This window comes from Rhyacophila brunnea, unplaced genomic scaffold, assembly GCF_057557595.1.
Source record: "Rhyacophila brunnea isolate RB1 unplaced genomic scaffold, BYU_Rbru_1.0 scaffold_2, whole genome shotgun sequence".
NCBI lineage: Eukaryota > Metazoa > Arthropoda > Insecta > Trichoptera > Rhyacophilidae > Rhyacophila > Rhyacophila brunnea.
In genome coordinates, this window is record NW_028232859.1 from 24,002,175 (window position 1) to 24,029,664 (window position 27,490).

The window sequence follows — 27,490 nt, forward strand, 5'->3', positions numbered from 1 at the left end:
CTTTTTTTAAAATGAGAAATTCCATTGAGTTTTTTTTTAAATTCCGGTTGCGCTTAGCCTCGAGAATCTCGAAAAATGAGAATTCTCGAAATTTCGGAAAAATATTTTCTCGAGATTCAAAAGATTGGCGAGATTTCTTGATCACAACCTCTAGTGTCAGGTTACTTCACATCTTTTGACGAAATCTTTAGGTAGATACGTGTAGGCAAATAATGAAGTTAATAATAATTAGCCTAATATATTATTGCAAACTATAAATATGTTTCTAAGTATGCAGAAAATAAGAATAAAATGAATAAAGTTTCCAAACTAATTAGGTTAGGTACTGACAGGTATGTATTAGGTATTTCTATATGGGGGTACATAAAATATGTAAAGAATCGCGTACCTAGTCTCAAAAAAAGTTGTTTGTTTAATTAGAATGATATGTTACAAACATTTACATTACAATATTTTTCTGAAAGAAAACATCTGATAATAATTATAATATATAAGCAAAATTGCTTATTATACCTATATGGAAATATGGTAGTAATATTATTACAATAACAGTTGAGGCAATATGTTTATAAATTTTATAATAGTAGGTAAGTAAAAAATCATAATATTGTTATCGAAATCATTTCTTCAACCAACCGGTTAGTTTATTTGGGCCATCTTGCTTTCATAGCTCTGAAAATTAAACAAAACAAGATTAATAATAACATACAACTACAATCATTGTTAGATATTTATTTAGATATGCTTTTTATATTACCTGCTGAGCGAGTTTTGATAGCACTTCACTGGTAGCCTTTCCAGTTTGCTTAACCATTTCATGAAAGTGTCCATTAAGGGGGGACATGCTCGTCGAAGGTCAAAATTGAGTTTTTTATTGTATTTTCAAACCATGATCCTGGACACTCCTTAAACATTGTAGATAATCTATTTAAATAATTTTGAAGCCTTATTATCCTTTATAGTTATTTTAAACATTTGATGACTGCATGAAGTATTTTTGTTACATAAAATAGTATTCTTTTAAACCTCTCGCTCTAATGTTTTAGAATATAGTCATATTTTGGTACATAACTGTGCAGTGGTGTTAAGATTTTTTACATTTATTAATTTTTAAACGCATTTATAAAACCATTAGCATAATTTATTACGAGATAATTTTTGTAAAATATTCACGATAAAAAAATATATTGATAATCTCTGTGATCCCAAATTTGACAAGAATTCGGCATTTTATTATTCAAAAAATCGGCAAGATTAACACATTTGAAGATGATTCTAAAGATACTTATTATAAGCTATGTCTTTGACCATTCAAGTGTGATAAACATCTTATGAATAATGATTGCTTTATAATAATTATTGACCTAAGAATAAGGTAGTGTTTTTTTGAAATACGCCATTTCTTATGTCATTCCCCAGTGGTTAAGCTACAACATACGGCCGTAGCCATATATTTACAAACTATAATTGAAGTAGGGAGTAAAATGATATTAACGCGCGTGTTTGAACATATATATGAGCATATGAGCATGATCGAATTCTAACATCGAACCTTCTTCCATTAAAAGCACCTGAAATTCAGAATAATAATATTAGGTATCTACCCTATAGAATATTAAAACATCACGAATACAGATTGCAGTGACATTTTTCCGAATGACAGTTTGTAGGTATGTATCATTATTATGAAAATTATAACATTATTTTGGGAAATAATATTATTTACCCTGTCTGAATCCATAATAGTTTGAAGTCTATGTGCAACAGTAAGAACTGTGCAATCTGAAAACTTGTCTCTGATTGTAGATTGGATTAAAGCATCAGTTCTGAAATAATACAAAGAAAAAAAGGGTTTTGAGTAAAAACATAATATTATAACAACTTTTGTAATTACAATTAACCTGTTAGACGTAAAAAAATCTTTTACTTTGTATCCACATTGGCTGTTGCTTCGTCTAATATGAGTATTCGATTTTTCCGGACGATAGCTCTTGCTAAACATATAAGTTGCCTTTGTCCTATACTAAAATTAGACCCTCCTGAAATAATATGATCTAGTCCGCCAGGTAAATCCGACACCACACTTTTTAGTGCAACCTGCAAAATAAAATTAATAGTAAGCTTAAAACTATGATTTCATTCTACTTTTGGTCACAGAGATCTGTCAGTCTTCGGATACATTGCAACTAGGGATTCCAATCCCGGGATCCCGAATCCCGGGATCCCGGGATCCCGAACTATTTTCGATACCTATGAATCCCGGGATTGATAAACATAATCCCGGGATTTCGGGATTGTTTTTTTTATCAAGTTTTATAGAAAATAAAATAAAAGCGAAAATATAACAGAAAAAATACTTTTAATAAAAAATAGCTACATTAGAAATAAACTGAGTTTGAATGAAGTTTGATTTATACCCATGTGTAGGTTGCCGATTCATTTTATTTTTTCACATAAATTATTAAAAATGAGAAAGATTGGAAAAAAACAATGCTTCGCACTTTTAACAAAGTAATTCCACCATGATATTATACGTTTTACGGCAGTTTCATATTTGGCTGACTAATTAGATTTATGAAGCGGAAAGGCCATAAGTACGCCATGATTATTTGCTTTACTATTTTAAATCTCACTAATCTATTCATTATTTCTTTAATATCAGAAACAGCAATCTCATATTAAATTCACATTATTATTTATATTACAATATTATTTACTCCATCAAACTTGTGTATTTCCAAGATTGAACGTATACAATATTAACAATAAATGTCTTAAATAGTATAAATTATACTAGATTTATTTTTGACCGATTTCATCAATGTTATTTGTAAATATAAAAATTTTATATTAATAATGGAAAAAAATGCCAATCCGGGGACCGGTCCCGGGATCCCGGGATTGTAAAATTGTAATCCCGAAATCCCGGGATCAGAATTTTGGCTCGGGATTGGATTCCCTAATTGCAACTGACAGTGCTACTTTATGAAATGTGTGTTTAGGTATTATAGTATACATGTTTCTTTAATACTCGTATTGGTATATATCAATTCTATTGTACAGTTGTAGAAAAATTTTCGACAAAATAATTTAAATAATAATTATTAATTGACGTGCTTACTAAAATGGTGCAGGGCTTCCCATAATACATCATCATTATACTGCTCGTAAGGATCAAGATTTTTCTTCAGTGTTCCAGAGAATAACATCGGCTCTTGAGGAATGATTGACAGTTTACTGCGTAGTTTGAGAATACCTATCTTTTCCGTATCTACTCCATCGATTCCAATTTGTCCTTCCAGGTAACCCATCCTGTGAATAAAATACTATTCACTTATTTAACTTCTTCTATAAAATCTAGCAAAATACAACGATATTTTATAGAAGGTACGAACCTAAAGAGAGCACTTATAATGGTGGTTTTTCCAGCTCCTGTTCGACCGACAATGCCAATCTTCTCTCTTGGATGAATCATTAGTGACAGATTGTTTAAGGCCGCAGTACCGATCGGTGAATATCTCAACAAAATATTCCGGAACTCTATTCTCCCATCTTGAGGCCACTCTGTTGGTATTTCATCGTCTTTAAGTGTTTTCAGAGGATGCTCTTTCTCCAGAAGATTGTACTCTAATACTCTAGGTAAAGAAAAAACGAACAAGTACACACAGGTTAATAAATTACCGTGCTCAAGTCGCTATTTCTATTACTAACTGCACTACTGTTTCACTACACTACTGTCATTGGGCTTCATGAACTTTCGTTGTTTTATATTTTTATCATCTTACATCTTATAATAGAAAAATGTATTTATCTATGTTGTTTTCTCAAAGCCTGGTGTTTATGTGATTGTTTCACTTATACTTCTACACTACTGTTTCACTACATTACTAACATTGGATCTCATGTCATGTTGTAGTTTTAAAAAAATATATATGTGAATATATGGTCGACTAGCTAATGCGTCAGCTTTTAATGTCGTGGGTCCCAGGATCGAATCCCGGGCTGGAAAATTCACATGTTGTTTTTCGATGTATGTTTGGACCAGAGTATGGAACTAATAGATTGAGCAAATGGCTAATATCCATTTCTCGTCAAAACAAAAATCTGTTAATATAACCTCCACCCCGTGGAGGCTAACATGATCTTCTTAGGATCGGACATAATTTAAAAAAAATACACATATATACCATATAATATATATAAAAGGATGATTTTGGATCTGTGATGGAGGAGTATGGAGAATCTGAACCTGCAACAGATGAACGACTTGTGTATCCAAAGGAACGTGCTTGATGGATACACAAAGACGAAAATAAAATAACGGAAAGATTAAAAGTTGGGGAGATTATGCTAAGGACCCATGCCGAGGAAGGTATCGTGGAAGCGGAATATTTTGAAGGTTGAAGGAAGAAGAAGTAATAAATATTATAAGAACCTTTCGACGCTGAACATGTAATTTTCAATCTCTGCACTTTGTCTCATGACATATTGGAACAGTATTGCTAATGATATTACTTGTGTTATAGCTAGACCAACGCTGGCTCCAGAGGTTTCTGAAAATAAAAAATAAAGTAAATTCATTTTTATTAATAATCTCTATATTACTTGAAAATCTCTCCGATAGCACATTAATTTCTTATTTAAACGCCACTTCGTTGATTTTTTAACACTTTCACTTTGATTTATGTACCTTCTCATGAAATCTCGATTTGAATCGAACATAAATTGACATTTTCAGAGATATATAATTAAGATCAAAATTGTGTAATATTATTTTATTAATACATTGTACTTATACCGCATAAAAGAAGTTACTCCACTCCATTCGTTATTGATGGATTGCCGCTTTCGTTTGGTTTGCTGTCAGATTGTTCATACACAATGTTGTATATTTAGGTAAAAAAATGAAATTCTGATGACTACATATTTTGTTTTCACTATTTTTACATGTGATAAAAATAATATCATTTTTATTTCCTCACCTAAGTATGTAGTATAATAAATTATATTCAATTGGCTCTGTTAGTCTTCTATCATTATGGTGATCATAATAAATTTACACAGGGTTTAATTGAATTTTAAAAAGTAACCAGTGCTGTCTGCAATTTGTATTCTTCATTCAGTGAAAACAAATAAGTATGACTGACAACCAGCGTTCGAAATGGGCAATTTTACGAACCGGAGCGCTCGATAATTTTCCGAAAATATTAAAATATTTATGTAAGATTATATAAAAACAGTGTATGTACTTAGTAGATTTTTTTGTTATATATCTGCCAAGATAAGACGGTTTGCTGGGACAGTTTTGTGGCATGCAAGATTTGGGCATAATGTTGTAGGCAAGGTAGATGAAAATTGAGTTAAGATTTCAGTTTCGTATAAACTTTAAAAATCATATTTAAATATGTAAATTACGCAATTTTTCATTTTTCCGCGAGACGGAGCAATAATCTCGAGGAATTCACGAACAGGAGCTGTGCTCCGGTGCGTTCCGGTCCATTTCGAGCGCTGGTGACAACAATTAATGTGCACTATTTATGTCGGATACAGCCTACCTCTACCCTTCACAACTGCCAGGTCGACACCTTTTTTGTTTTTAATAAAAATCATTATAAATCTTCTACCACGTAAACGCTACTTTAATTAATACCTTTTTGTTTAGCTTTACTTTCCAAAAAAAGAAACTGGAGTGACTGATATTGTCCTGGTACTGGCAAAAATAATGTATAATATTCAAAATAAGGAACAAAAGTGGGTTTTTCAAAATAAAATAAATCAAAAGAACACCATACTGAAATAAGGAATTAAATAAAGGATGGTTAGTCATCCTACCATACGAATTCAGCCATAAATTATTAATATCTAAATTGATTTATTTGAAGCAATAATATCATCTCACCTGTCCCAGGTATTAGAAAGCTGAGAGTCACAATGGTCATAAAAATCCAGCAGACTAAGTTCACTGCTAACCCAAATGCCCTGGATGCCCCAATAAACAAATACCATGCAGAGGTATGAATATCTTGAAAACTATCGAATTCTTCGTGTAATATTTGTTGACTTCCGAATGCCCGAATCGTTGTCATGCCGTACAGCGTAGTGGTCAGTTGGGAAAATACTGGACTGCGACCTGGTAAGAATAGAATCAGTTACATGTAGAGTTTTCCCTCAATAATTATAAATTATAGGCACCGAAATTGATTTTATTACAAATTGTATTATAAAAACTTATTAGAAAATTCTGGAACTGTTACCTGATTCCATTGGGTTTTTAATTGATGACATTTAACTGAATATTGTCTAGGTATATTTTCGAAATTATATATTTTTTTGTAATATTTTAAGTCATATTATATTATATTTGGCACCATAGTAGGCCATGAGGCCCAATAACAATAGTGTAGAAATATAAGTGAAACGATCACATAAACACGCAGGCTTTAAAAAAACCACATAGGTTAATAAATATATTGTGACATCACCGAGAAGAAGCGATTTGTAATCGAAAAAAATGCTCACTCGAATAGTCATAGAATTGGGAATATTTCAATTTCATGAGGCTTTACTCACTAGATTTATGTAGCATTGTAAATTGAATTTTAAACTTACTTGCAGATTCCAACATTTTTAACCTCTTCGATGTTGGGAGGTAGAAATTATGCAAGATAAAAAATACGTAGCACATTATTATTACAGGAATAATAAGCCAATAGTTGACAATAATCACAATAATCAGAATTCCAATAGATTGTAAAAACATCTGGAAAAAAATGAAATCACTGTTATTATCATATTATTTCAAGTGACTGCAATAATAGACATTTACAATGTATTTATATTACCACCAGATTTATGCTTGGAATAATGAAAAATAATGTGTAGGTAAGTTATGATTTTAATAATTTCAAAAAGTGTAGTGTTACCCATCTAATTTTAACTGTTAACCCAATAGAAAACCCCAATTCGATCTAAAATTGTCACCTTACTGGGATCGAACCCGAAGCCCCCGGATGAAAGGCCAGCACCATACGCACTGAACTACAAAGACTTTTGCTGTAATCATATTTAAATAGTACCTGTAGTACGTCCAATATAAGAGCAGGTAACACATCGTCAATACATCCGATGTCCTTTGAAAAACGGTTGAGGATTCTGCCGGCTGGATTCGTGTAAAAGAATCTCATTATTGAATGAGTCACTGATTTGAACATATTGTTGTGTAGATTAATTGATGTTCTCACAGAAAACCAGCAGAATAAATAAGAACGAATTAATGTAACTATAACTAAAGATATAACCATACGTGAAATATAAAAGAATTAATATACAAACCTATACAGAAGTCACAATTTTATCAAAAAATGAGATAATATATTATATTCATATGGGAATAGTAAAAATAAAAAATATATAAATACTCAAGTAAAACAATAAAAAAAAAATATTATGATTCCACTATAATTCTCGAGAATGGGCAAGTGGTAATATTGTGTCCACTTATGTCTAATTGTGTGTAATGATGCTGTGGGTCTAACAAATCCACATGATATTTTTTAATGCATTTTCGGGTTTAGACCTAGACCGTGGACCTAATAGATTGAGCAAGAGGCTAACATCCATTTCACATAAAAAAAAATGTTAAGATAACTCGTCGTTTGGCGCCCAAGATTCACTGAAATAAATAATTATGAATTAAAGAAAAAAAAAACAAAACTATTTACCCAAGTACACATAAATATATCCAGACTGTGATAATGTAGTTTCATTGTTTAGGTCAATAGTTGTCTTGTTTATATAATCACTTTTATATTCAGTGGTTCCGAAGATCTGTAAATTTTCGGTAGTGGTGTATGTATTCTTTGGGTATTCTGTCATTTTTTCGATACCCATTTGTGTTTGATTTTGATTTATAGAGATCAACTTTTCCTGTGAATTAACCCTTATTTTAAGTGGATACATTTTTAACCAGGCTAAATACAAGATGTACAACATACTTTATTTAATGTCCAAAAGATGGCTCTGCGTTATTGGAGAGACAAAATACTGGTAAAAATATTAATAATATGGAATGTAGCACATTTTAATAATACATACACCTATATTCCATTTATGGAAAGTGAGAGGGATGTATGTATGTCTCATTCGTCGTTCTGTTCTAAACAATCTAATTTTTGTACTTATTAAAAAAATCCAATAATTAACCGTATGTATCAAATTTGTGGAATAAATTTTCAATGTCATTAAGTATAACGAATTTCGTATAAACTCTATAAAATCAGTATAAAATGTATTTAATTATCATCTAATAATTTATTGGGAGTGTTAAAATGTATTAATATTTAATTACCAATAAACCACCCAGTAGTCAGTTCCGGATACCAAGACCTGACAGATCACCGTAAATATCATAAACGCCACGATGAGAATATTTGAGCCGCTGGAAAGTGCATAAGCTTTAAAAATTACCATTCCAACTGAGGTCTTAATAGTCTGTTCAGGGATTGGTTTTTCTGGTTCAATTTCCAACTGTTGGCATAATTATAAAATGAAATCAAAAAATCAATTGCTTATTATTTCAATATGTTCCAGTGCATTTTATGTGCGAGGAGAGGTATAAGTATTACAAATCATAAAATTTTTATATTATGCCAAAATGCTAATTATATTTTGAGTTCATATTACATATTATTCCACCATAAGAAAAATACTAGGTAATGTTACTTACTGATTCTAAGCTTCGAGTCTTATAAGTTAACCCTTGCCCCTCCTCCATCTCATCCTCTAGAATAACATTTTCCTGACTGCTTTGTTCATGGACTATACAAAGTTGCTTGAAACTATTACTGGATTCTTTTAAATATTTATATGTACCTTCTGTTACAACTTCACCATTTTCAATATGAATAATCTGTAAAGAAGGAAGTTTTTGTACATATTATTATAGATGCCTGTTTCTCCATATCTTTATTATTGAATATATAATATAACATGATAAAATCTTGTGTGTATTCAGTATTGAATAAAAATAATAATATAGTCATTGTTCGCAAATAAGTGCAAGAATGTCGAACTATAAATATTGGGCTAGCACCATGAAGTCGGTTACAATTATGTTAGCAATTTCTTTATCTTAATTGATTACAAAACCGTTTACCTTTGGTTCAAATTTTTTTTCAAGTATTTTATTTCTGCTTATGAATTATGAACTCAAACCCTTCAAATTTTGAGTTCATTCCATACAGAACTAAGATATCGACATGCTGAGTCCTTTGACAACTTAGGTGATCAACGCGATCGAGATATTGCAGCTGATGAGTAATGAGTAATCTTGTTTTGCCACGTAAAAATCCTGTGATGCAATTGTCAAATAGCTGTCGACTGACAGCAGTATCTACTGCTGACAATGGGTCATCCAGTAGGTAAATATCAGCTTCACGATAAACTGCACGGGCCAGATTTATTCTTGCTTTTTGACCTGAAAATTCCAAAGTAAATTTCATATTCAAGAATTTTATAACTGTCTATCTATATCTAAGAAATTTCAAACGTTTAGTTGTAGTTTTATTTGTATTAATTATTCCACAATATTTATGAATCTGGTTGCACCCTGACAAAACAACAAAATTAAACAAAACTTTACAGAACCACATATTTATAAAAAGTGTAGGTACTGAACATTGTACATCCAGCATTGAAAAAAATATTTTGCACATTGACGTTCTAAAAGAAGTTAGAAAAATTGTAATGGGGAGCCTAAGAATTGGGTGACAGATAGCACCAAATGGCGTTTAAACGCCAAACAATGTGTACATTCTATCAAAACCATTAATATTGTTTTGAATTCATAGTTCTGCTGTTCAAAAACTTTCTTACAATATGTGTAATTACTTTAAATGTGTGGTTTGATTTATGTAGAATATATTTACTACTGTGATAGCTATCTTTGCTTGGGTATGTGGTTTTAGTTCAATTTTATGTGTAGAATGTTGTCAAATTCTTGTGGCAGTGCAGGTGACTCATTTAGGTAGTGTTAATTTCAAATGACACTAACACCATTGCAAAGTGATTTCGTTGTGGCCGTAATGGCACAAGAATTTGTCCTTCCTCTACTTAAGTGTTAGCCTATCTGATGACAGGAATACACGTCATTATTGAATGATATCAACACACACACAAAACCCAACCAAAACTAACCAATCACATCAAACCTTTCTAACTAAAGATAAACTCAAGAAAAACAATGTGCAAAACAATCTTATCAATCAATCACATTGATACCAGATGGAAGTCTCCCACAGGAGACTACCTCAAAGGGCGGACCGAACTATCAACTTTCCCAGAACACCACAGCCTACGTCCACTCTTCGCGTTCTCGGCCGAGCGGAGCCCGCCTCGAAATCAAAAATTCAAATTCGTCAGAATCCCGCCAAACACAGACGCGGCCTGTCAAAAACGGTCGCTCGCACCGCCACTAGTCAATTCGTCGGTAAAACAGAGAGCGCGTTAATGCTGGCAATCTGACAGTGGGATGCGCGCGAAAAGCTCTCTCTTACATCAGACGTCGACCAGCCAGGATCTCTTCTCTCTCGCCTCGGACGCGGAGCTACAAGCGTCTGCAGCCCAGCCAGCATTTCCCGCCAAAAAGACTGCATCGCCACGCCGCAAGCACTGACTCTCACCTCGGATGCCAAGCATCAATCAGCAGCGCAGCCGCGACACCACGTTTGCAGCCCGCCAAAGCGCCAGTTACCGACAATACCCTGTATCAAATACGATAAAATATACCAGCCTCGACACAATACACCGTGCGTTTTTGTCTCCCACCCCCGCTTTGACCTTGACGTTATCACGGCCTGCCATCTTCGCTTCAGAGCGCGCAGAAGGCCGGTGATAACATCTTATAACTGTTTAAAAATTGTAATTTTTTTAAAATCATTTTGGATACCTACATATTATTAATTAATTAAAATACTGGAAAATATAAATTACTATTAATTGTGTCAAAAATATAAACTTCGTATATTTCCGCTAGGTGTCTGGTATACTAAGCATTCACATTAAAATATTGATTTCGTACAAAAAGTATTGAAAATAGCATTGGTCTAATCTCACCTCACTTCACATTACATATTTATTTCGTTATGCATTTAAAAAGTCGTTCAGGTTACTGATCACATTGCTGGATGCTGCGATGTTTTTGACACATTGACTCAGTACAATTGTCAAATTATTGACTAGAAAACAGTGTATTTATTGATTATTGATATTATTTACGATATATATATTTATCAGCAAAAATGTCAAAAAAACTATGCTGAAGATAATGATTAAAATATCGAAAATAGCAATACTTCAGCAAAAGGTATTCGATTTTGACAAAAAAGGATCGATGCTGCTATTGTATCAGAAGAAAAGAATTGGTGGCAAACTATCAAAGTACGAATATATTTTTGACGGCTTAAATCATTCACCTCATTCTCGAGATGAGCTAGGCTGCGTTAATTGTACATTCGCTGACATTACAATGGTATTTGTTAATATTATCAAGTAAAGAAGCATCTACAAACCTCCACTCAAGCCAGTTCCACGGTCTCCTATAAGAGTTTTATCATCGGAAGGTAATATATGAAGATCTTTTTCAAGTGAACATTTACTTAAAACAGTATTGTAGCGATCCCTGTTCATCTCAGACCCAAACAAGATGTTTTCTCTAATTGTACCTAATGACAATTTAACATAGGTTAAATAACTTACAAAATGTTTCACTGTAAAACCCCACAAAAATATCATTATATGAAAAAATTATACAAATTTAATAAACGAAATATTTATCAGGTTATAATTTCACAATAAACTCTCCATGAATAACTAAAATGATGAAACAGCATCTTTGGATTGACTAACTGATTTTGTACAGTAGAACCTCGATATACCGTACTTCGGATCAGCGCCTCTAATACCATGCAAGTGCTACGCACTGCCTGCATTTTTTAAAACATTGCTCAACTTTTCAAGGTACTTATTTAAAACAGATTACTTTTATAGATTAAGTATACATTTATATTTTGCGTTTGAAAACATGTGATTTTCATTTGTAGAAAATACAATCCAATTCATCTTACCATTGAAGAGCCAGGGCTCCTGAGATGCGTATGAAATTTTTCCATTAACTTCTATCGAACCTCTTAAAATGGGAAGTTCCTTCAGCAAAGCATAAAATAATGAACTATTTCCGGACCCAACTGATCCTACAATCGCCACCAGGCTAATAAAAAAATCAATGGAATTAATCTGGGCATCTATCTACTGCACTATTATTACACTCCCAGTGGAGTAATGGCAGATTTTCCGCAAGCGGTGGTTAAATGTTTGAATCACACGTGTGACAAAATACATTATTGTTTTATTAAAATTATTGTAATAATCTTTTCTCTGTGCAGGCCAGTGGCGAAGGGTGACTTTTGTAAAGAGGTAAGCTGTGGAAATCAGAGAAAAAAAAACACACTCGTCAGTTATACTTCTGGGAAATAAGATTGTCAAATGTCAAATTTTAAAATCCAATCTCTAAAATGCAGCCTATCACACAACTTTTTAATTCCACCGGCAAAACTAGACATTTAAAAAAAGACTTATATATTTAAAACACTGACAAATGACTTAGGTACAGTATCAGATAATTTATACACATTCAGAAAACAAAATAATACACTGAATTTAGATCACTAATCTTACAAATCAATATATTGTTAGTCTATGACTGAACTAACCGATAAATAAAAATCATGAGATTAAATTATTTTTAATTTTTAAAAACAATCTATACATAAGTACATATCGTTGCTGTATTTTAAATACCTCCTATGTGGTTTGAGTCATATTCTGAGATAATCGAAAAAAAACTGTTTTAAAAAATAATCGTAAATGTATATGTGATTGAATCCAACAGAAATATTTTTTTTAAATTATCTTATTATTAATTATTTTGGATAAAGCTGCAGTCATAAACAATAATATTATGAGCAAAGGTATTAAGCTTCATTATCCAAGCCTATCGAATTACATATATCTCGCTAGACGGATCTGATATCATGTGATCGGTCATACAAAAAATATCCTGAATACTTCAATATAATCATATAATTAAATAGTTGAGAACAAATGTCGCCCGCTGTGGCATATTTTATAATACTCGTACATTCCTAAAAAAATATTTTTATATAATAATAATCAAGTTATTATTAAATACTAAAATATATTATTAACGATAATAACAATATACGAAGTATGGAATCTTCACCACCGATGGAGGCGCACCGCCCCTATGGTCCGCTAAGAAGTAGAAATGGTAATTTATTTAAAAAATTATGCAGGTGCCCTATATTTTTTTTAATTACCCGTCGAAATGATTATTTGTCAAAACAAATATAAAATATTTATTATTTTATCAAAGCCTATGTCTATATCTAAGTATCGCACTTCAGACTTCTGGCAGGAATGATAGTCTGTGGGAACATATTATAAAGAAAGGCTGATTCTACAAGAATAAATTGTTTACCTTCCAGGTGTGATGTTTAAGGTAATATTTCTAAGCGTGTACTCGGAATGGTTTGGTATCCATTTGCAAAAAGCATTTTCAAACCCTATCGCACTAGTCAACTTGAAATTATTTGTTTCATCAAAAACATTCCAATTCGCTTTGATGCCTTTGACATTTTCACTATGAAAAAATGGAAGTACTGTTTTCTTTTCAGTCGATCCCTCGTTCAGATCTATTTTTTGACTATACGAATAAATTTCAATTCCACGTTTTCTTTGAGTGCCACAGCATATGGATGGTGTGTTTTCAATTTCATCGTTTAGTAAAAATGTCTCCAGACGTTTTATTGAAACAAGTAATTCAGCAAGCTGAATCAGACCTTCAACAGGAATAATAATTAGTGCAATGTTCACTATTAATTATGTACATATAATTGAGAGGCTGAATAGAAGAGGACAGATATATATCGAATTGTGCTTTGTTCTGTGAAGATATTGAAACTTGATCCGACATAAAATAAAGGAGTTCCCAGTTAAATGCAATCTATGATTTAAAAAAATCGATTTTCTTAAAATTAAATACGAAATGGGTACATGCTTACATTAAAACTATGAATTATTATTCCATAATCTCTCAAGATTTGTATGAATTATATTTTTGTAGCTATATTTTTATTTAACCTAGAATATATTTATAAAAATATATCTGTCTCTTAGATGTTTTTAGATACCTATACAATGATTATTGAAACACTTTTAAATGTATATTGTAATAAATAACATCTTTCATTTTCTGTCGCTAGATGCCCCCAATAGCACTAAACTGTCCCTTAATGGCTGTATGTAAAAAGGAGAAGAAGATTAAAATGTAGATTAAAAAATAATAATTATATTACAATACAAAGTAACTTTAACTTCAGAGAAGTTTTCAAACTAATTACAACAGTGCATAATACAGTGCTATATATACTTCTATATTCTGGTTCACACACCACACAGCCATCTGGGGAACTAAAAATCCCACCGCTCTTTCACAAATTTCTCCTCCCTTTCACATAGGTACATTTTTATGGATTTATATGGAAATCATACTGTATTAGAAACCTAGAATAGGAGTAATAATAGGTAGTTATGTGATTGTTTATCTTTACCTATTGGGAACATTACTGCCATAGACAATCTTAATCCTCCGTACAAACTGGCCACAACAAATGCTTTCTGAGCAAATAATTTGTTGCCAAGTAAAACATACACGCAGTATGTGAAGAAGACTGCTAATCTCATACTGTATGAGTGAAAAGATATTACTGTAGATTTGATAGCAGTAGTGCGGGTAATTACCTTCATTTCGTTCCTGAAATAACAGTGACATTCAATTGAAATTTTCATTATATAGTTTAATAATCCATACCCATGGAATTATTGACATATATTATCATCTTAAATTATTTTATACATTTATTTAAACTATAGTTTAAGGAATTTTGACTTCTTACAATTAATATTAAGTATCTGTAATATTATTGTAAATATGAGTAATTATATTACCTTCTAGATGTATCAATAAGCTTAGAGAAAAGTTTTTCCCAAACACACATTTTAATGACTTGAATTCCAGCTAAGATTTCATTCATAAGTCGTACACGCTCATCAGTCAAATTTGCTGTTATAGCATGGAGCTTTTTACTCTTTGTTCCCATCCAGACTAAAATACAATATGGACAAGTCAATTTTTTAAAGATAAGAACAATCACTGACCTTATAACATTTCAGTTTGTGTCATTGTATATTATGTAATAGATTAAGTAGTGCTTAATAAGGGCATTGTGCATTATGCCTGGGCAGAATGATAAATATATTTTTTCTTATTATGGTATTGCCCAATTTTTTTCAATTGACTAAGTTTTTTCGACAAATCATTTTAAAATTAACACTGATAATACTTTCCCTCTTCAATTAAATAGTTTGCAGGTATTGTTGCCATTTAAAAAGAAGAATACAATTATTATATTGTAGGTACTTAAATACTTTAGTAAAGTAAAACTTGATGTTATGTTGCATAACATCAATAATATTTTTAACAAAAATATTTTTTATAATAATAGTTTATCAAGATAATGAATTAATTCATCAATTTGCCAGGGCATCATGCCTAATGCCCAATTAATCACGTTAAGCGTCTGACCGTATCTGTGTATACTGTATAATATATAAATGCTCATATACTTAGTAAAAATATATTTCCATGAACAGAAATCATACGATTAGAGCTCATGGTCCAAAATCACAAACGGTTGCAGTCTATTGATGACCTTAGTCCATAACATAATAACACTCGTGAAGAAAACTAGTGATGTTTTCAAGTGTTTATTTGGTATATATAATAATATTTTTCAGATTCAGTCAGTCATAATGCTGTATCTATTTATTGTGGAGAATGAAATATTTATGTTTCTAATTTTTTTATTAAAATTACAGTACTTATACAGTATTAGAATGAGTTAATGTATCGTATACCCATCAATGGACAAAAATATCTAAACTTTACCTATAAGTTACACATAATATACAAATAGTAATGACTTACCTTGAATTGGTACAAACAAGCCCAATACTGCTATACCGATAAGTGATGAGACACCAATTTCTTGCCAGAGAAGTATAGTTAATAGCATTGCCAAGAAAGGACCCACATAGATGTTGGGTAAGTGAAGTATGCAACTTACTGTCAAAACGACTAACATCATTGGATAACAAATTAACAACCTGCCCAACTGTTGTTTTTCCAAGAGCAGTTTTTGAGAGTCACATAGCCTAAGAAAAAAAAAAATTATAAGTTATGTTTGTTCTACCATAAATGATTTCCCAGATAGCTGATTAATTTTAATATTCTTACCTTCACCTTCCCTAACACCTTTCGTACCCTCCCCTCAACTAAATTCACATTTAAATGGGGGCCATGCTCAGCGTAGGTCAAAATGGAGCTTTTGTTCTATTTTCAAAGCATGATCCTGGACATACCTTAAACGTTGTAGATAATCTATTTATATAATTTTGAAGCCTTATTATCCGTTATATTTATTTTAAACATTTGATGACTGCATAAAGTATTTTTATTACATAAAATAGTATTCTTTTAAACCTCTCGCTCTAATGTTTTAGAATATAGTCATATTTCAGTACATAAATGTGCAGTGGTGTTAAGATTTTTTACGTTTATTAATTTTTAAACGCATTTATAAAACCATCAGTATAATTTATATCGACATTATTATAGTGAAATATTTACGATAAAAAATTATATTGATAATCTCTGTGATCCCAAATTTGACAAGAATTAGGCATTTTATTATTCAAAAAATTGGCAAGATTAACACATTTGAAGATAATTCTAAAGATACTAATTATAAGCTATGTCTTTGACCATTCAAGTGTGATAAACATCCTACGAATAATGATTGCTTTATAATAATTATTGACCTAAGAATAAGGTAGTGTTTTTTTTGAAATATGCCATTTCTTTTGGCATTCCCCAGTGGTTAAGCTACAATGTACAGCCGTAGCCATAAATTGACAAACTATAATTGAAGTAGGGAGTAAAATGATGTTAACACGCGTTTTCAATGAATTGTTCAACTTGTGCGTGCTATCTATGCCCCTGTATGGCTGTGAAACATGGCATCTTAAAAAATACTAGTTTATTTAATGCAATATTTTAATCAATAAAATGCTGGAGATGAAACACAATTGAACCGAGTCCAATTCGCCACTAGTATCTAGTTATCCATGCCAAATAAAAAGATCAGGCAAGCCAGGTTGAGGTTCTCTTCTGGCATCTGCAGCACGTGGCCGACCCAGGTCCAACGTCGCCACTTACAATCAGCGTGATGAGAGGCTGCTTGGTGTGTTCTCTTATCTCCTCGTTACTCCTAAAGTCATACCACCCCACTGCACACCCAGTATCCGTCGTAAACATATGTTTCCGAAGCTCAGTATTCGGTTGCTCTGAGCCTTCGTAAGGTGCCTTGATTCGCTACTGTAAAGCAGTACCGCCAGAATAGGGAGATGGCATTTTGCAGAGAGAGCTCGCTATTGGAATGAAAATAGCTGCAGTAACATTTAACTCGATGTGGAGTGTCTTGGACTCACGGCTGTACTCGGTCAAATCCAAATGCCGGCTATATTATTATTACCTCCATCTATGTACAGTAAGTCCTCGACTTACGCGAATTCGACTTACATGAATTAGTACTTAAATTCGATTTAAAAAAAATATATATTTGGCGGAATTTTGTTTCTCTGCGCTCGTGTTTAAACTACTTAGTTATGTCTGACACACAAAAATGTAATTACCCAATAAAACTAAAGACGTGTGGACTTCAGTTTTTGTTATTAGATGCCTCAATAAATATTGAATGCAGGTAAATGTTGAATATATTTTTTAGACTCTATGTAGGTATTTAGAAATATATCAGAATTAATGATAAAATAACAAAATAAAGTAGGTACCAGCGGCGCGTGGTGACTTTATTGTAGGGATGCTGTTGAAAAGGTACTTACTAAATATTTATCTACTTAGGGTTTTGTAACTAATTGAAACTTGGCAGGCATTTGATGAAGTAGTTCGGTGTGTGATATTGCTGAGTGGTACCTATGCGATATTCAAAAACATTTACGTAATAAATAATTTTACAATGATTACATACGGTGAAACCAGGATTTTACATTGTTGAAGAGACTGAAGAAATGTAAATAAAGGAAAAATGTAAATTGCGGGTGAGTATTAAAAATCATACAAATTGGCTTGGAGCATTATAATGTCAACGTGTATTTTTACCCCTTTTTGAGAATGTTTATTTTCTTTTGAACTGACAATGTTTTTCTTTGCTGAGACATTATTTGAATGGGTGTAAATAAAAAAAAAACAACAATAAACTTAAACAATTTTATTATCTAATCAATTAACCTTGGTCTTCTAACTCAATTAATTGCGGCCATGATCTTTAAAAATAGTATGCACCTCTAGAATTAATTTCAATGTTGCCATGGCATTGAATTGAATATGAATACGTAATTAAATTTAAATTTTGAATACTTCAGACGTAAATTGTGGGAAATAAAAATTTAAAACTAGGTATTAAATGTACTAAAATGAAACGGGGCTGCAGAAATTACATGCAAAAAGCGGGAAAACGTGAATTCCGGGCACGTAAAATTGGGTTCCATTGTGATTCAAGATAAGTCAAAATATTTATTTTGACCTGAATCACATCCAACTAAAGTGTCGGTAATACGTCATCGATTCAGCCAATATCTTTTGAAAAGCGATTCAGGATTCGGCCAGCCGGATTTGTATTAAAGAATCGCATTATTGAATGAGTCACCGAGCTGAACATATTATTGTGCAGGTTAATTGATGCTTTCACACACAACCAACAAAATAAATACGATCGAGTTAATGTTACGAGCAATCACCAAACCTGAAAGAGTGATCAATCAAATATTGAATTGAAGTCAACACGTTACATCAGCCTGAAGCATTATGTTATTAATATAATTAGTTGTATATTCAGTAGAATTCATCAAAATAGCATTATCAGCTGAAATGTAAGAATAATTCCAGCTTGATACCGTTGAAGATTCAGTCCCATCAACTAAATTCATTTGTATCTTATTTTGGATCTTTGCTAAAAGTCTTTCTTGTGAATTAACTCTGAAATAGAAATTTAATAATGTATTCCATGCTAGCCTATCGAGTAGAATGGCCATCTTTTTATAAATACAAAACCATTGGTCACGGGTTCAGAACTGTGGCTGATCAAAAGATTGCATGCTATTTTTTCAATGCGTATTCAATCCAGTGACAGGATTCAATGAGTTGAGCGAATAGCTAATTATTCCTCATAAAATAAGACTGTTAAACCTCCAATGGTTCGTGACAAACAATCGGCACCGATTTAACGCCGCTGTTGACTGAGTGATTCTGGACAATCGGCATCCATTTGGCACCGCTTGTCCAATTATTTTTAAATATTTCTTAAAACCCTACAAATTTACCTATACTTATATTTAAAAAGAGAAGTATAAATTATTGAAGCGTTTCAATACCTATTTATGGGAAGTATTAAAATTAAACATATTATAAAAAATATATTTTAGTAAACTCTTGTCAAATTTCCTACAAAATTTAATCTGGTTGTTCGTTCACCTATCACTGTTTTTTTAAACCTGTGGTGTGTCCATGACATTGTGTTGTGTTTTGTGGCAAAATGGTAATTTAATTCATTTTGACAGGTTTGATATCAAACTAATCGTGGTAAAACTTTATACAATATACAAAAGATGGTACTGTTGTTACATAAAAATGTATGGATTTCATTACAAATAAATTAAAATTAACATGTATTGAAAATTTAATATCCACTAAAATAATGTTCCCATAAAATAGTAACTCTATAAAAATAAAGACCAAACATAATATTTATTAAACATACATATCTTCAAAACACCTCAGATATATATCCACTAGAAAAAATCCTATATACGAAACTTGACGGGATTTGAACCCGTATAATCGTGGCCCCCACGTCCTGAAACGGGCCCCCAGGCTAGAATCTTTGGCGGGCACCTGACGTTCACCCCGGTCCGGGAATAGTCCCAAAGGTACTTTATCTACAACCGGTCCTGCCCTCGGACCGATCAAGAACCTTTGTTTGGCTAGCTCGATACTATTCGGGGAGAGGGTGATCAACTAAAGTTCTTGATTGACACTTTTGGAATACACTAGATCGATATTATTTAACTTTATATTATTTAGAATCGCCACCTAATAATAGGTAGACGTCAAGGTTATTAATTATCCAATTAACTTTTAGTTTGAATTTATTTTCGTAAATATTTACGTAAATGTCAAAGACAGCTGACCACCTGTCACTATTTTCAGATCAGATGTTTTCCGTAAAATACTTCGTAGATTATTTTCAAAATAAAACTCCTTGTAGTAATTCGGTTTAAATTATTTATTAAATTATTAGCAATAGTAAATTTATCTTCCTTTTATTTAATTGTTTGTTAACAATTATCCACTTTAATTTTAATTTCAAATAATTGCATAATTATTTTATAAAACTTATTTAAATTAATTATTAAATAAAGTTAATTAATTATAATTCTCTTATATTTAATTTATGTACGATCACACCTTATAACTATGAGTCGCCGACCGTAAACTTTGAAGAGCTATGCTTTTTCAAAAAAAAAAAATATTTATCGCGGAAATAACTTCGCGAACGATGACGCGTCGCAGTATTATTCACGTTATCAACTGACAGCCCGAACACGTGTCGGCTGCGATGACGTATCAACTCGTGACGCGTCGGGAATAATCTTCGCGAACGAATTACTTCGCGAAAATAATTAAAACTATGTGAATTTGGTGCACCCTCGGGCACAACCTCACGGTGATATGAGAAGATCGACTACTAACGGTACATAAAATACAGGCCGTTATATAGATTCACAGCGGGAAAAACCCGAGATTTTGACGTCATTCGAAATATGGACCAATGGGAGATCGTTCTACCTCCTCCACAGAGCTAATGGCCAAAGTTTTGGACCAATCACAGAAAAGTTATTTATTTCCCGACTTTTCCGGAAAATTATGAACATTCAATAGAATAAAAATATATAATTAATTTATACCCATAGGCGGTACAAGTTTGATAACAATCGTGAAAGTCCTTATAGGGCTTTTGGCACAAATTGTCCAAATATCTGTTAGTTCATTTATCGAGCTAACGGAAAAGAAAAATGAAAATATTTTCGCTAAAAATAATACGTAACAGAGGCGTGAATCATTAAGACTACCGACTGGCTACGTATTTGCAAAGAGAATGGCAGAAAAACAAACTTGTCCGTTTCCCTTATGCAGAACTTTTGCGGGCTAATTATGGATGATCGGAAAGGGTTGCGGTTAAAATTTATTCAATTATATTTATAGAACACTTCAACTTAAAGGTATAACATTAGTTTCAATCAAAATTTCTATGACAAGCCTTCATTTATTAAGTTCGAAAATTACCTACTTTGGGTAATTTAATATTGATCTGTCGAGGTTAATTGACAGATCTAAAGAATAATTTTTATTCGTAAATTAAGAGAGCAACCGAGTCCTTAGACTTACATTGTCAGAATTTCTATTTTCGAAATTCCTTCATTTAACTTTTACAAAAGTAGGTACTTAAATTGGTACCCTTTTTATTATAATTCGAAATATTAATTTGTTATTTAAATTAAGTGTGCGTAATCAGTACTTACAAAACGTAATCATTAGATTTTAAATACGACAATATTTGATATCATAATTTATTTATTTAAGTTATTTTACTTTAGCCGCGGCGAAAACATCGCGACTTAATTTAGAAAAACAAAATTTATTTTTATATAATTCAAAATCAGATTAAATACAAATGAACATTTATTTACAATGTTTAGCAAATGATATCCCATAAGTCGTTTACAATTTATTATCTATTTTTAACCTTAATCCTATACATTTCAATTACTTACATTTCACCTTATAAGACCATTTGGTCCCCTTGAAAGAGAATTCATCCGTAGTTCATTCTGAGGGGCTATAAGTCACTCAGACTGCACTACGGGACTCAATACACAATAACTATAGCTTTGTTTAGAGATTAGGCACGTATTTTGCAAGTAAAATCGACATTCACGGTCGGATCGAAAAGTTGTGACGTCACTAATTTATTAAGGAAAAATGCCGGCTGAGGGCCTACATTTTGGGGCATGTCAAACGTCCCTACTTCAAAGAGTCACAACTGTGAGTGTCCGATCTCGACAACGTCCGTCCCACCTCTAAACTTCACCATATATAAAGCAGTTAAAAGCAGTTAGTATAAATTTCTATAATGAAGTACACACTACAAATGGGTGGATGCACATAGATTACTTTATTTATATTTATTTATAGTCGACCCAGCATCGAGTCTTAAAAGAAAGTAATAAAATTTTGATACAAAACAAAATTTGATTTTATATATTTCATTTCTTCAAAATGGAAAGCTGCATAACGCGAAGCTGTCTTCGTCATCAGAGAGGAAGTACAACCGGCCTCTTCGTTGTAAGCTGCACTCTCTTTGCTAAGGAACAATCATAGTATCCTAACATTTCAAAGGGGTAACTGCCCCATAAACCATCAATAACTAATAAAACTTTCGCTTAGTAAACTTAATTATTTTTCCATTTAATATTTAAGAACAACAGAGCTTAACGCGAAGACTGTTAAACCTCCCCTTCGTGAGCGTTTACGTAGGATAAGAAGACCAGAGGGGTCCCCTTCCCCACGCTCCACGATCTTTATGACAAATTATTAACGTAGTATTCATTTCTTCATCCTCCTCCTTTTTATCCTTATACGCAGCTCCGAATACTAATGAGGACTTAGCGTGGAAGTAAACGTACTTCCCCATGCCGTCATTTAGCAACACTTTCTTTATTCCGCAGCTCCGAATACTAATGTGGACTTAGCGTGGAAGCAAACGTACTTCCCCATGCCGTCATTTAGCAACACTTTCTTTATTCCGCAAGCTCCGGAGGAAGAGACCGACCCATGCGTCTCCTTCCCGTCCGACCTGCACGTAGATATCTCCTCTGAGGGGGCCTCGTCTTGATGGGGGCGTTTCGTAAAACTGCGTCCAACGCATCTTGCCTCTCTCTAAGGGTCATTGGTCCTATTTTAACCATATATCCACAACGTTTCACTTAAGGGGCGCTGTTTAGGTGGAGGAGCCCTTGGCTGCGACTGCAACACCCTACCTCTCACTAAGATCCTTTCTCCCTTCTACTATTTTAACGGTGAATTAGTTAAATTTCTTTTACTCAAGCACATCCAGGTACATCCAAAGTATACCGGTAAGATTTCCGCGAGTCCGTCTCCGTACCGCTTACTGGCACTGTTGACGTCGGTGGTTCCGAAATTCGTTCCGCCATCGACGCGGTTCGTTCCAGTCGCTGGTACTTCCTCTCGTTCGCAGGTTTCACCGATATGACTGGAAACCTCTCAGTATGTGGTGTTAGAGTGGTAACTAAATTGTTCACCCATCCATCTTCATTCTCCGCTCCTTCATGAGCTTCTTCATCTCGCAGCTCCGAATACTAGTAGGGACTTAGCGCAGAAGTAAACGTACTTCTCCATGCCGCCACTAGTAACTCTTTCTTCGTTTCGCTTAAACTTCTTCTCCCAGCTACACGTTCATATAACCACTCCGAACTTCACATAAAACATACATATTTCACAGTAATCCTGTTTACTGATCACTTATTACTTAAACGTCAATTACATTCAGTATATTATTCACACCATGCGAATATACCGCACTACACTATTAATATTTGAAACACTTAATTAACACTATTATTAATGACCTCACTAAATTATATTTCTTATAATGAATTATATTTATATTGTGCACAATTGCAGTAGTTGGCAATAGCTCGTCGCCCGATACATTCAAAGTACTACCTACAATTGTCCACACAATCTTACTACTCTATTTTGGACGGTCTGCAGTCGTTACAGCTGGTAGTGTCTTTTGACACGCCGAAAGTTACTATCCCCGACTACACCTGTCCCTAAGATCTAAAATATTTACAAGCCAAGAAAAATCCGTAGAATCGTTTGTTTTTGTTTTGAGCTGGTTTTCACACCGACTCTCCCTGCATAAGAGGGTAGTAAGTTATGGTCAATCGTCATTACACCTCATAACTTTTATCTTATAACTAACTTATATAGTATGGTCTCACCACTACTATTAACTCAATAACATGTTATACTAAATAATGTTATTACTAGCTAACCTACTATTACGAACTAACTTATTAATGGGCTTACACCTACTTGATTACTTGCTGAGGTAGTGATCCAGTCACTTACCTTTCAGCAACGCTCCTTTATTTCCTTAGACTAATTTTAACGAAGGCATTTACATTGATGCAATTTGGAGACGACTCAGCATCCAAATTACATAATTTATTTAATTAATCGAGTAGATCGCCAAATTATCGAACACATACATCCCGTAGGACGTTATCTAATATATTTAAGCTTAATATACTATCGCTTCTACAATAGCTCTTCGTATAATCATTTAAATGATCATTAATCGGTTTCGCACCGACTTCTCCCTCATTATAGGGCAATAGATTTCTAGCGACAGAAATCACATCCAATAATTTCCTCCGATATTTAATTTTACGATATAACCTATCAATGGTATTAAAATTAATAATCACTTTATCTCTAATATAGTTAACACACTTTATTCTAAACTTATTTAATTTCGCCTTAAGCCTATTTAATCTCTTCTTGTGGTTATACTCCTCGAGGTATACCACGACGTCCTTTTTAATTTTATTTTTGTCAAGTCGTCCAACGACTTTAACAATGGTTTTATTAGACTTCAAAGAGATCTCGTTTTTCCCTTTAATCTGCCTAGGGCCGACCTCCTCTGGGTCAACAGCTAGCACAGGAGCCAAATGCTCGATGGAACCCTCAGGTTCAAATTCCAATTCAGGATCCATTTCCTGTTCACGTTTACTGAAGTTACATTTATTATTAAGCAATCTATATTTATTACTATTAATATTTGTTAGAATAACACTAAGATTACACAATTTACGTCTAACACACTTAATAGTATCCGGCTTATCCTTACTCAATTTCTTCAAGTAGTTATATTCCACTTGACATAGCAACAGATCTTCTTTAACCTTCCTTGGATTAAGTCGACCGATAGTTTTAACATTACTTTTATTTAACTTAAACGCAACCTTGCTCCTTCCTTTTGGGGCCAAATGCCCAATAGAACCTTCAGGTTCTAATTCCAATTCAGGATCCATTTCCTGTTCACGTTTATTAAAGTTATCAACATTATAATCTTCAGGACCGCTTTTTGGCCCGACCTCTTCAGGGCCAGTCACCATCCTTGAATTTAAACACTTCAGAAAGCCATTGAAGTTCAAATTCGACGCGGACTTTACTTCCCGTTTACATACGCCAATACTATTATTAGCATTATTTAAATCAACATTAATTTTATTAATGGAGTTAGTATTCATATTCAAATTAGCAAGAGCATAAGGATTAATTAAATGGTTAGTGAATGCACAATGTCTGTCACTAGATTCAGTGATATTACTGGCACCTACCTTTAATGAAGTTCTCGGCTCTGCAAGGGCGGCTTCCACACAACCGGAACCACCGAAGGTACAGGTAACTACCTTTTGAAGTTTATTTTTATAAACCTTTAACTTTGGTTTTGTTAACATACATATTAAATAATTCAATTGGGAACTTATCCCTAATAAAACTTGCTTTGTGGCTAATTCGGCTGCCGGTTGTTTAATTTGAGATGTCGTATGGTGTAAGGGATTTGTTTTATTTTTACCTTTAGAATGAACAACTTTCTTATTACAAGAGGCAATTTTCAAAGCAAATTTTATACCTCGCAATTCTTCCCCTTTCACCTTACCACAATTAGAAGTTACTTTACTTTTCACAGATGGTGCATTAATCAATATCCCATTATTAATATTTACATTCGGTATTTCTACCGAATCATTGGTAGTTTCTACCACATTTTCATTACAATATTCTACCGGTCTTACGTTATCAATGCTCTTATCAAGAGCGACAACACTATTAATAGCAGACTTATCAATGCCAGCTTCGGCTTTAAAATTAACATTAGTATTAAATGTCTTCACTGGAAGAGTGTTCATTTTAACTTTATTATTATCACTAAAATTTCTCGCCGGAAGAGCGTTCACATCACTTAAAACTAATTTTGAACGGCGCCAAAAGGGAGTCCGCATCGAAGCACTAGTAGCACCAGTAGTCGCTTGAAGAGAGTCCGCTGATTTCACACTAGTCTTCTTACCGGCGGTAAGCCGGCGTTCGCCATCAAAGAGTCGTCGACGAGACACCGGGGCCGCTGACCATCCTCACGTTCGGGGATTACCATTCCGTTGAGGGCGCTGTTGATTTGGACAATCTCTGTTGTCATGTGGTCCCGAACAATAGTGACATTTACGATTGTCACTGAATTGTCGGGCGCCTCCCGGCTGCATACCTCCACGTCCACCTCTAGCTCCATTAGCCGAACCACCACGTTGGTTCATATTATTACCCCCATATTGAGGTCTCCCTTGGGCAACATTTTGCGTCCTATTATTACTCCCATATTGAGGTCTCTCTTGCACAACATTTTGTGTTCTTTCAAAATGTTCTTCGGGTCTTTGTTCCACACGTGGCCTTCCTTGCCACCTATTCGGTTCAACGACCCTTCTGTCGTTATTCCTATAATTATTGTCGTATACTCTTTCATGATTACCCCAAGACGTCATTACTGGAGGTTGGGTTTGCTTCAAGGGATGTAACATGGAAGCTTTCTTCAAGAGTTCGGGCAACGTACGCCACGTCCCTTGATCGATCCGAAATTGATCTCTCTCCGTCAACAAATCGAAGAAAGTAGCAGCCAACGTCTCTGACTGCATTCCTGGCAAAAGAATTTCCGCCAATTCAGCTTTTTGTACTAAGAAGTAGTACGCCTCTTCATCTTGTCTCTGTGGCCTCTCCTGCAAATCTATCCTTTGACAACGTCTCCGAGTGGACGATTCGAAGTATGCTGTCAAAGCTAGACTAAATGATTTCCAGCTATCCGAAGGACTAATATTCCTTCCCCAGGCTTTGGCTTCACCTGTCAATTGTTTTAAAGCTCTTTCTGTCCAATTTTCTCGTGGGTAATTAACCGCTTCAAAGTAATCCTGACAGTGTTTCAGAAAAACATCGGCACGTTGCCTTAAGTTTCCATCATATGTAGCGAAGAGTTCAGGTTTGAAACTGCAATGTACGTCCATCTTTTTATCCGGGGTCACC

General features: G+C 33.3%; 1 protein-coding gene across 1 annotated transcript; it reads right to left on the minus strand.

The window, feature by feature from the left end:
- Nucleotides 1–525: 525 nt before the first annotated feature.
- Nucleotides 526–26,618, minus strand: LOC147072094 (putative multidrug resistance-associated protein lethal(2)03659). The gene is given in 17 exon segments (XM_085946630.1): nucleotides 526–1,826; nucleotides 1,928–2,101; nucleotides 3,130–3,312; nucleotides 3,396–3,635; nucleotides 4,436–4,553; nucleotides 5,900–6,130; nucleotides 6,610–6,760; nucleotides 7,077–7,236; nucleotides 9,241–9,475; nucleotides 11,568–11,720; nucleotides 12,123–12,265; nucleotides 13,556–13,916; nucleotides 14,688–14,890; nucleotides 15,085–15,241; nucleotides 16,124–16,259; nucleotides 16,261–16,350; nucleotides 26,493–26,618. Coding segments are annotated over 17 exon segments (3,072 nt in total). The 3' UTR covers nucleotides 526–1,615.
- Between the last annotated feature and the right edge of the window lie 872 nt (nucleotides 26,619–27,490).